Source organism: Salarias fasciatus, chromosome 12, assembly GCF_902148845.1.
Source record: "Salarias fasciatus chromosome 12, fSalaFa1.1, whole genome shotgun sequence".
NCBI lineage: Eukaryota > Metazoa > Chordata > Actinopteri > Blenniiformes > Blenniidae > Salarias > Salarias fasciatus.
Window position 1 is genome coordinate 15678666 of NC_043756.1, and position 12493 is coordinate 15691158.

The following is a 12493-nucleotide window of genomic DNA, read 5'->3' on the forward strand; positions in this document are numbered from 1 at the left end:
CTGTAAGCAGGTCTTACATTAGCTAATTGGAAAAAAAAAAAAAAAAATCTGATGGCTTGGGGGAGCTAAATCAATGGAGTGATTAACTGATCGACCAGCATCATACCTTCATTCTGCCTGTTTAAGAAATACAACTCGTGTCTGTAAGTGCTGATTATATAATGTCGCCCTGCCGTTAACATGCAGTCTGCATCTTCCTCTACCATCCAGAACTCTGCTTTCCAGGATTTTCAGGTGCATATTTTTGCCAGGGAGCTCAGATTGAGCTAAAACTAAGCTGGCAGCGTACTTCTGCCGGCGGTTTAGAGCTAAGCTGGAGGAGCAGGAAGTGTAAGAAATAAGGTGGAGGATTTGAGAAAGTCAGGCGGGAGAGAGAGAGAGAGAGGGCTGCAGGTGAGAGCCGAGGAAGAGGAGGGGAGCAGAGGACAGGGGGGAGAAGACGGCCTTTCGCAGGTCATGTATTGTTAATGAGAAGTTCTTCATCGGTGGGATAATGTTTCACTGCAGACCAGCGCAGGGAGCAGCCCGGACGGGAAACTGATGGACAGAGAGACGTGACGGGAGGATGCTCCCCGGGAAGACGTTCAATTTGACCCCGGAAATCAGCGGTTTCCAGTGTAATTCCACCTTCGTCTTTTTTTTTTTTTATTTTTTTTTTGAGTGGAAACCTTTGACGAAATGGCTTTCTAACAATAGCAGAGGAAATAAAGGTGAACATGGATACAATATATGAAGGATCTTATTTCAAAATGTCATGTATTCCATTTGAGAAACACAAGATTATCTGCTGTAAACGGTTCAATATTTGGAATTTATTCCGGGTATCGGGTGTCCCTGCTAAATATTGTTGAAAAGGCAATAACTTCACCTTCAATAACAACGTGAAGGGCTTTATTTTCCTGCTGTCAATCGTCGTGCAAGACTGTGGATTTAATGCAAAACTGGACCCCTCTGGAAATGACCATACTCTTTTTTTTTTTTTTAATGCAAACAGGATGTTATTCTTATTTCAAAGACAATCTGACCTTCAAAGTCTGAGCTTTTTAATCAAATCTAGGGAAAGTAAAGTCTGTGAGTTTATAGGAGTAGTTACAGATGGTTTCCCTACAATCCCATCAGTCAAACAGTAATTGCATATTTGAGAGGAAATAAAGAGAAGATTGACACATTTGGTGAAACTGTGAGTGATAAGGAGTTCCTTTGCAGTAGAAATATTTTATCGAAGGCAACCAAGCGTCTGTGCTCTTTTATGATTTTAATCAAGGGTGTACAGAGTGACTTGGACATTTTTGCAGCTTTTGAAATGTGGGGTTTTTTTCTGAAAAAAAAATCATTTCCTTTCAGCTTACCTTAACAGCAACCAGGATCTTCTCTTGGTCAGGGGAGAGGTTGTAACACTCAGCCAAGAAGACTTTTCCAAAGGCTCCTTCTCCCAACTCTCTCTTCAGCACGATGTTGTGCCTCTTAATATGCTGGACGACTGTTGAACGCGGGGAAAAAAACAGGGGAAAGCACTTTAAGTAGAGAAACACCACAACCTATAAGATATAAATATACACACACAGGAGAGGCGCCTCGCGCTGTAGCATCACGCCAACTAGACTTCAGTCATGAAACTTTAATCATGCATCATTTAATGAGTTGAGTTTATGTGGTCTGTCCTGTCTGTAACTTTCTGTTAGCAATAATGAAGTTTTTTGAAGGATATATTTATATTATGTTACTCTGTGGTTCTCGCCTTTAATTATACGGCATGAAGGCATCCAGAGCAGTTCTTTCAGACTTTGTTCTGAGTTGTACCTGATATGTAAAACAATATTTAACCTTAGTTCTTCCTACAATGAGTGTTATCAGTACCTGTTTCATAAACTCCATTAACCCATGCATGTCATTTTGGTTCTTTTTGGACAAACGTCTGACTGCAGCTGCAGGGCGCACTTACCCACATCAAAGAGTCAGTTTGAAATAAATTAACGTGTGTGTTGACGATCATAAAGATATTGCCCGGCTCTTGGGGATATCTTATCTTGACTCAGGCAATTTGGTTTTGAAGAAAAATAATGTTTTTTTATCAATATATTTCATTCTATATCTCGGATTTGTTTCTGTTGCTTGAATATTTAATAATGTTTATCTAATATAGGGTCTATCATAAGTTAACGAATCTGCTGATTCTTTCCGTCATTTTTAGTGTTGTATAAATTCCCAAGAAGAGAGCCGGTGCATAATCAAGTCCTTTTCACCCACAGCTGGAAGAGAGTCAACAACCTCGCTCTCTGTTGCTTAGTAACTGGCGACTCTTTCCAGCTGATTTGAAGAAAATCTGGCATCACTTTATGGTTATGATGCAAGGTCTCTTCTCTACAGAATGATGAGCAGCGTGGCGCCCTCTCCATAACCTAGTTAAACCCCGTCTTTTGATTGCGGGCCAGATGTGCAGCTGTATACATACAAGGAAACACGTTCGTCTGTAACGTATGCTAATGGGTGTGAGTTGCATATGAACACACGCACGCACGCACGCACACACACACAAGGAGGACACCAAGAGTTGTGATTTATGTGTGATGTGATTAAGAGGTGCATTTGAAGAAAAGCTGTCCACTCAGAATATCACATTAAAGTCCAGCTCCGCTCTCAGAGGCATCGATCCAAACCGTAAGCTACTGAGTTCTGCCATAACCCAATATTGTTCAGGCAGACAGAGACATGCAGAGAAATGAGGTGGATGCGGCAAGTCACAGAGCTGAAAGTGGTTAATCTGGATCCGATAAGATGAGAGGAACAGAGTATTCACGGCGATATTTTCTGGCCTCATTTAAAAGCAGTCCTGTTACGGTGGGAGTGGTCACTGTGTGAGTCTGAGATAATCATTATGTTTTGTTTTTTGTCTTTTTTTTTCTACTAGAACAATGACATGATTTTTGGGTGAGCTTCATTTGGTTATTTTCTGAAGGCACAGGCGCCAGATAACACTGTTATCCTTGCATGTATCATTACAGTATCATAGCGGTTGCCACTTTCGGATCAGTGCAGCCTGACATCAGAGAATGAAACTCGCCGCCGTGCCAGAGTTTTAGAAATCCATGTAGCTCAGGTGATGAACTGATAAAATCACACAGCCACTGGACCCGATTTTGATCAAGCGAAGCGTCATCCGCTCTCCTTTACAACATGTCAAGTCATCCGAAAGGAGGGATCACAGTGTCGCGAGCGATCCCAGCTCCTCGCTGAAAAGGAAAATACAAACGAATGCAGGATGTCTGTTCTTCTTAGCGCTTCTCTCGCCTTATGCTCCCACTAGTTAACGCGTGAGTTTACTCAATAATAAAAATGTTTAAAAGCTGCTACTCTTAGAACTACATGATAAAAAGGCTTTAGTATACACTGTTTTCACAACCAACAAATTCACTTTTTTGGGAAAATCAAAGCATCTTTTGTTACCAAGTTAAAAAAAAAAAAGGCTTTGAAAAAGAACAGGTTGCCTTGCTACTGTTTTTGAAAAAGAAAAAAGAAAAAAGCTGTCATGCTTGCTCTTGTGGGAGACTATGGTTGTAATACTAAAGCTAGATGTTTTGACATATTCATGTGTATTTTGAAGCAATTCCTACAAGGTTTCTCCATCATTTTGTTGGCAGAAGAACAGATAATACAGTGAAAAATCCAAAGCAAATTAAACTATTAGTTGCATGCTTTGTTTAACCCGGCTTTACTCTTGAAATACCAGCAGGTTTTGAAAGGCGGCACTGTTTGTGACCGACCATGAAAACAATGGGCAGGATCCAAAACGGCCCTGAATCTTTGTGGTGGAGTTATTTTTGTTCGGGCTTTGTGTAAGACACATGCCTCTGCTTGTTGGTTTTGTCTGTCTCCTGAACTCCTCTGTCTGAATTACACTCAATTTTTTTTCCAATTACATTTCAGGACAAAAACAAATGATAAACATACATATTTGCTTGGGCTTCAGGAGTTCCTCACATCAGAGGAACGGAGACGGTCATGAACATGATGTTGAAGCAGTTCCACAGCTGCTGGACAGTCAGGTTTTTTCAAATCAAGTTCTTTTGGGCTTCAATGACAACCTTGATATCACATTTTGAAACATTTTGAGCACTGTTTTTAACAGTTTGATCAAACTTTTCCACAGGTGTCAAACAGAAGGTGCTCTTTTGGGGGTCAGGAGAATACTTGAGAATTTCTCACTTTGAATCAAAACATTTTTAGATCTGAATTGTTTGGTCACGTTTTGAGAGCATTTGGTTAAGTTAAATATGTAAAAAGAAATTGGATCTACATGTGTGAAATAAGTAATCATCATCAATCAGCAGCAGAATGTCCCTGTATAGTATCACTTTACTGATACACAACAAAACAAATAATGTCTTGTGTTTTAGTATTAATCGTTTTAGCTAAAACTTAAACCCTGGTGAATAAAGTTTTCTTGGAGCACCTGAACGAAGCTGCAGAAGCAACAAGTGCAAACTATATTTTTTTCGGTGATACTGGAGCAAAAGCAAATAAAGCAACAAATCACACAACAATTTTTAGAAAAGTTCAGCAGAACATTAATTAAAAAATTTCTTGGAGATAATTGAAAATATCTTCCGCTTCTTTGTCCAGGATGTGCCAGAGCGGCTCAAAGTAAAGCCTGTTTATTATTTATCGGTCCCTCCACACAGCGTTATGTCTTCATCTCAAAAACAACAGTAGCAGGTCACATATCACCACAAATCCCCGTGTGACAACACCACACAATAAACCCACATTCCCACAAGACAGCTCCCCACCATTTAACCAGCTAATTACCTCACCGCACCACTTCCTCCTGTGGACGTATAATAAGCATTCACCCATGAAAAGGACTTGCACCACTTATCCTTAATTAACACCCTCAAATTGCAAATAAATTGATATGTGCAGACCAGTGCCTCCTCTATTGCTTTTCTTCCTCTTTGGCAGGAAGATTTAATGGTTCTTACAGCATTTCCTGCTGTTTTTGTCTTTCATGTTGGATTTATAAGGCACCCTTTCAAGTATTTTTGCATTTATATATGCAAAACAATTTGCCGTGATTGCTGCACATACCAGCCACAAACTTTCAGTTTATTTCACCAGTTTAGTTCACCAGTTTATTTATTTTATTACTTAGATGCATATATCTCTCATGAATTTGCCAAGGTTTTAATATTAAACTGTAGATCTGAGCACAGCGCCTGTCAAATGCTTTCTAATCAATCATTATCCATAATTAACCTCTATTGAAATATGATTCCTCATTTATCAAACTTTCCACACTTACTCTGTAATGCTTTACCTAATCAGTACCTGTCCTCCACGCTTGTCACATTCATTCATTTCCCTTCATTTAGCATCACTCCATCCATTCTCATTACATTATCCTCACCTTACTTATTAAACATCCCAATTTTTTTCTCCCTCCTGCGATAAGCGAATACATTTATCTGTGTTTAATCAGGATCTCCGAAACAATAAAATCCAGAGGCTCCTCCCTTATCCTGTTGACCCATTAGTCTTTCTCATCAATTGTTTGTGACAACATTGCTATGAAGAGGAATAATATATTCCATCAAGCACCTGGTCTTCCACCCTTTCCTTCCTTTACCCTTCAGTCTCTGCCGTCTCCCTTCAGACCGATCCTCCTTAATCAGCCTCCTACAAACAACCAAAGAAATTAATGTCTCGGGACATAATTATTCCCCGTTTGCCATCTGCCTCTTCTTCTGTCCCTGCTCCTCTCATCTGCCTGAAATCTTTCCCTGACCCTGGATGCTGACGTAAACCAGCTTGAGCAGCTTGGAAACTGTGTGTTTGGTGGCTGGAGCCGAGCGACGCGATAGGTCAAAGTCACAATGAGTGTTTGGCAGGTGCTTTCAGGAGAAGAAGACGACGACCACAAACGTCAGATTGCTTCTCCATCAAAGTCCTCAAGTAATTAATGTCCCAACTCTGAGTCTGTCTTCTGTTTTCCACCTCCTTCTTCCCTGGCACAGCGCCCGACTAAATGCCATCCTGTCAGGAACCGTAGCTAAATGTGACCTAAATTTTAGTAACCGTGTACCCTGTGTGTGTGTGTGTGTGTGTCTAAATGGGTGTTTTCGGATACTGTGAGCACGTGTTGTCTGGTGAATAAGATTTTCCAGTACAATGTTAATCCCCATTCCCTGGATACGGGCAAATACAAACCTCAAAAGCTCTCCTGGGATACAACTGGTGGAGGAACAGAGAGATAAAGCACACGGAGCCAGAGGAAGGTGTGACACCACAAAGACGAGCAAAGACACACCGACACACCGCACCGCTGAGGGCCGTCCAGGTATCTTACACGCCATGCTGGTGTCCTTCGAGAAGTTGTTGTATTTGCCATAGTTTGATGGGGATATTAATACCTCGATGTCTGAGGACTGAAACAAGCCTGCAGGAAGTCATTGTATTCATTGTAAGTCATTATTGTACCTGGCCAAGCAGCGGTTCAGCACATGAATCCGATTAAAACCAGAACAAATCTTTTGAAAAACATCTCCTAGTTTTTGTGGTCTACGTCGGCAGATTGGATCTCAAACTGGAATTTTTTTTTTTTTTTTTTTTTTTTGTCCTCATCTGATTTTTGCGGTTATTCACATTATTCCGATAAATGAAGCAGAAAGGTTTAAAAGAGTTGCACAAGTTTGTGGTTAGGGCTTATTTTTCAGCTGGCAGTGGAGCCAAGGAAGCAGAAGAGAGTGAAAAACATGAACAGACAATGTAAAATGTCTAAAGACACATCACACTGTGAATTCTGGCTGTTTCAACAGAGATCGTTCTGAAAAAACTTACTTGATTTATAGCTACTTGTGCCAAATCAAAGAAGTGGATCACAAGATCTACTGCAATGATCCCTGAATGGAGCAGTAGAAGTACCTTCTCTTTAAAAAGCCCTATTCAAATATTTTCTTCCCTTGGCCAAAGGTTTTGCGCATGAACTGAATTTAAAAAAACTCTGTGCTATTGATTTTCAGATGTTCCATTCCCTGTAACCTCTCTTTTTAAATATTTATTTAAAAAAACGCTTAAAAGCAACTGTATATAAAGTATTATTAATGGAAACCTTTAACAAAGAAGTGATCAGCAGTGATCTCCTCTCTTATTCACATTTCACTGTAACTCCATGAAGTCGTCTGGCAGCGTCTCAGAGCCTGTTAACCGATCTGACGTCACTATTGTGAAAGTTGCACAGTCGAAGCTTTTCAACATTTCTCGTAATCACATGTGGATTCATGCTGCTTTAGAGCAATTGTTGCTTTACTGTCGCCTGGAGAGGGATTGAAACAGAGATGTACACACGCTCCTGGTCCCTCTCTCCAACATTACCAGACACACGCTGGTTTGGACCACTCTTTAAAAAGAGCTCAGTTCCTGGCACACAACTTAATGCCACTTTGCCAAACTGTCTCCATCAGAGGCCATTGTGCTGGTCTGAAAAGGCCAAGTGCCAAATAATCTGTTAGCTCCTCGCAGTATTGATGCTGCTTGTCTACAAGTCAAAGAAGCACACAGAGTAATGGATGTAATGACTGTAGTGTATTAGAAACACACACACACACACACACACACACACACACAAACGTACACAGCTGTGTGTGACTGACTTTCATTGACTGTCAGCAATTTTATTCTTGTCTTTAGCCTGTAAATCGAAACCTAGCTTTTTGGTCGCATCAGGAGAAAGAACATGATTTTACTGTATTTCCTCAATTCTGAACAAGTCTTCACCAAATATGTATTTATTCATAAGTCGACTCACTTTTTGTGCCTCTTCCTATAATGTAAGTGTGTAAACAGATATAAGCCCCCACAGCAGTATTAAATACCAGTCCTCCCACCCACTCATCTCACACACACGCACATGCACACACACACACACACACACACACACACACACACACACACACGGTTCCATAATTTACTGCAGCACAAGGCCAAAGCCCATAGAAGCGACTTGCCAATAATCATAATGTCATGTTGATGGACCAGGTCAATATCCTTGTGTGCTCGCTGTCTGTCTATTTGTCTGAGGCTGTTTCTCTCTTCCTCTTTTTTTTGTTCTTTTCACATTCCTCCTTTCCTCTCACACATTTTGTCTTTCTCCTTCCCGATTTCCGGCTGCCCTACTCTTACGCTCAGCTGAATCTATAGCAAATACTTTTTTTTTTTTTTTGTTGGGGAGATAAACTGAGGTATTGTCTGAAACCAAACTCAACAGTCTTGCTGTTGTGACTCACACATCCAACTGTTTCACTGCTTGAGGCTTTTGCTGCAAACGCAGGTGTATGAGTCACTCATGGAAATCTGGAATTTATGAATGGCTGCACACACACACACACACACACACACACACGCGCGCGCGCGCGCACACACACGCACAGTTCATGTGCAAACTGATAAATGTGTTGGTTTTTGCTCTGCCTGTAGCTGTAAAAGCTTTTGTTTTACTCACATGTGTCGGTCTTCAGGAGGCTGTTGGTGCTCCTGAAGTACTGCGGGTTCTCTATCACCGGGATCTTGGTCATGCCGATGATCACGGCGTCGGGGCCCATCTCTGAGGAGGAAGGAGTGTTGCTGCCATTGGAGACGTGATGAAGGGGAGAGGCTGAGTCATCGTCGTTGCTGATCACCGAAGACGGCCCTGAGAGAGGAGAGGAAGTACAAGGATAGAAAATCATTTCAGCCATGTTTATGAAGTGAGGACACCGGAGAAGTCATCTGAAATAAGATATTATTGACTGTCTGTGAGGAGGTGAGATCCCACACACCTTCTGATCCTCACAATTGTGTGTGGCTCTGAAAAACGGATAATCTTGCCTTTACACACTGATTCGGTCAGCCTTGTGTGAACGTGAAAGCAGATAGTAATCCTTGGCAAGATGTCTTCTCTTTTATTAAGGCACAGTGAAAACCCTGAAAACCTATCCCTCCCGTGTTATTCAAACAGCTACCATGCCTCTCGCCCCCCACTCTTTCTGTGATGGTAACCTTTTCACCCTGTTTTAGCCCGCGGCTGGTCCGAACAGCCAAACATAGCTGTGATCATGTTGTTTCAAACACATTGGCTTCAAACAGAGTCAGACGTTCTGCCTCACAAATCTCACTGTGAGTAGTTCTGTGCCAAGTTCAGCACTAATTCCACTGAAGAAAAAAAAAAAAAAAACACGGCGCTCGCGCCAGCAGAGGACTTCACAAAACAGTTGACTGCAGCCCCATATAATTTGCAATATCTTCCAACAGAACTGTGCCAAGTCAGTTCATTACTTGCTATAATGCAGCTACACAGTCTGAGCGGATCGTCACATACAGTAAATACCCTATATGGAATTTTTCCCCGATCAAAACAAAATCAATTTTTTTTCTTTTTTTTAATGATAACTTTTGGTTGCACAGAGTTGTCACAAGTCCCATGGGTTTAGGCTAAAGGTTAAAGGTCAGGGTGGGCGCAGGCGAGGACAAGTTGTGGAAGTAGAGAAAAACTTGCAGCCACTGGCAGAGGGAAATGGGAGCGATTTGATTTCATATTTCACGGACGTTTTTGATCATAAATGAGAACATAACCTAAAGAAAGTCGACGTCTGGGACTGGATTAAACGCGACGCATCAGGAACATCACGCCATCCTCACGGGTATAGGCCTCCACACATGAATATAACATGGATAAGCAGAGTGTATTACATTTCAAATCGGGTGTGAGGGAAATGAAGATGAGGGAAAGGCACAGAACCACATAGACAGAAGAGGGAAGCAGAACAGAACGAAACACACAAGATTCACAGAATCAGACTGAGCCTGAAGAGAAAAGTACTGACCAGTGTCAGTGAAGCTCACAGAAGTATGATGAAATGACTGTGCTCAAGAAACACACAAAGGGATTTGATTAAATCTGAGAAAAGAACACCAGAACACCGTGAAGTTGAGAATATTCTGTGAATAACAGTAATTGTGAAATAACCTTGAAGAAAACTGAAAACCATAGCAGCAGAACACACAGAGGCTGAGGGAAGGTGTGAGTTTGGACCAACCAAACATGTCTTGTGTGCAGGTTGATCTCAAAGAAAGCTGTGTTTGTAAAAACAAGAGTAAACCTGCTGCACACACAGAAGCTGATGTGCTGTCTGAGCACACGACGACACAATAAATAACGCACACTTTCTATTTACCACATTAGCCTCAGTGATTGAATCTGCCATATGGGGCGTGTCTACCTCAATACTTCATACTAATATATTGATTTAACACACGCAATGGCCACCAGGCCTAAAAGAAAAAGTCTGTGTTTTTCGTTTGTGTTTTTGTTTAACATATTTAAAAGAAAGCTGCAGCTCAGCCTTGAGATGGCTGCTGTTATTCTGCTAAAACTGATTTCTAATATAAGAATCTTTTTTTTAACTTATTATTCTTGGGTCTGACTATCATTTTTTTAAACTCTTGGGTTGTTCTTGTCACACAGCTCTGGCGTTGTGATGGATCATATCTCATAAAGCGTTTCCCCCCCCAAACCCCTGAATAGATTTGTTTAGTTTCTCTTCGCTATGAAGTTTCACTCTGAGCGTCCTACAGTGATCTCCCATTTTACAGCCCTTCATTTGAGTCGTTCTGCTGATGCAGTCAATGAGGGACAAAGTTGAAATTGCAAAGGTGAAGCTGGCAAAATCATCTCAACAATATACAAACATCGTAGCAAATCTAAATTTTAACTTCACCTGCCATTCAGGTAAACTGACATGATCTGAGGAGAGTTGACGGATGTGTTTTTGATGGAGCACTCGTTGTGTTTTGACATGTTTCTCCTCTTCCGTGTGGCACCAGAGATCGAGTTAAGTATTACTCTGTCCAGAAAAATGGACAGAAGAGGGGCCTCTTATACCATTAACGTCATCTTGCTGGGATGAGAACGTGTTTAAAAATTGTCTGGTCGAGAAAAAAATAAGTGACGCGGCCTGTAAGAATTCCGTTACAGGGCAATGTGAAGAGGATGTGCAGGAGGTACTTCATCAGCGGTGGCTGTTTCTGTGTTTTATTTTCTATCTTTTTTAGGTCAGGCTCTACAGCTTTTAATGATGCAGTCACGAAAAGACAGCCATCAGAGTGCATTTCTGCAGAGCTGGAGGGGAGCTGGAGGAACTTAAAAATACATTTAGAAACAAACACTAAAAAAAAAAAAAAAAAAAAAAATCCCGATTCAGTGACGATACTATAATCTAATAAAGGACAATTGTAAAAGGACAGTAGGTTTTCTCTGTATGAAAATAAAAAGAAAAAAAAATCCCCACTGGATATTAAAATTTCAAAATTAAAATGTGCTTCACACATCACACCAATTTGAATGCCGAACTGCAGAGACAATAAGAAGCCTCATAAAACCGAGGGGAGATTGGTTGGCATGAGTCACGCTCAGCCCAGCCCGTTTACAGAGAAATGCTTTGTTTTGACAACAGAATGGAGGTGTGATTAGTTTCTAATTAAAACAATGGAAACAGTCCGCTGAGTTTGTCGGCCGCAGGAAAGCCCTCATGACACTGCAGCTACTTTTTCTAATCTGTGGAACTTCCAAAGCAAACTGAACTCACTCCTCTCACACACACACACACATTTTCAGGTACCCCACACGCTCACGTTGAGGATTTTGTTTTTATCACCTTTAACCCCTTAATGTAACCTTACTGCTTTAGATGATTGTCTTCTTTGTGCAGTATCATTTACAAAACTTAGTGTTAAAATGATATATTTTTCATCATTTCCTGAACTTTGCATGAACGTCCCTCAACTGCTCCCGCCGTGGAACGTCTGTGGAGAAAAGGGGAATGTTTTTGTTTTAAACTTCGCGAGACGCTCGTTTGATTTATGCGGTGCGGAAAGCTGCAGCCACTTCTTACATACTTTATTTTGACACAAAATAATGACGACTGTGGATTTTCTTCCCACGGTAGACTAAGATTCAGAAAACTTTATCCATCCCTCAAGGAGCAATCCATTCACAGCCTCCCAGTGTGCCTTTACATTCATGCACACACTCATTGCACAACTCAAATAATCGATCAAATCGATCATCAATCCAACTGCCAAGAAACAGATAAATTATAATGCTGAATTCAACCAAAGACACTCTACAGGACCCTAACGTATTTCTGCATGTAAATTTGTGTTGAAAGCACTTAGGCCGAACATTAAAATTCAACATTTCAGAGCTAATTACCATTAACTTTCCACAAACTCACTTCACTGATTCATCAATGATCAAAACAATAATATGATGTTCTGCAGATTCTGGCCTCCAAGGATAGATTTATATGAAAGTGGAACTTTGTTAAAGGTTACAGGTGCAGAAGGGGTTAAATCACTGACTTTTTTCAGATTCAATCAAAAACAGTTACTAGCTTACGGATCTAAATTTAAATTTTAGTTATTACCATTACATAAATGGCCATTGAGGAGATAAAAATATTAA

General features: G+C 40.8%; 1 protein-coding gene across 1 annotated transcript in view; it reads right to left on the reverse strand.

The window, feature by feature from the left end:
- The window catches only part of ntrk2a (neurotrophic tyrosine kinase, receptor, type 2a), an 82856-nt gene that overhangs the window by 19652 nt on the left and 50711 nt on the right, over positions 1-12493 (reverse strand). The window contains exons 14-15 of the mRNA XM_030105202.1: positions 8495-8683; positions 1350-1480 (exon numbers count right to left, since the gene is read on the reverse strand). Coding sequence (XP_029961062.1) covers positions 1350-1480; positions 8495-8683 — 320 coding nt within the window. The remainder of the gene's footprint in view (positions 1-1349; positions 1481-8494; positions 8684-12493) is intronic.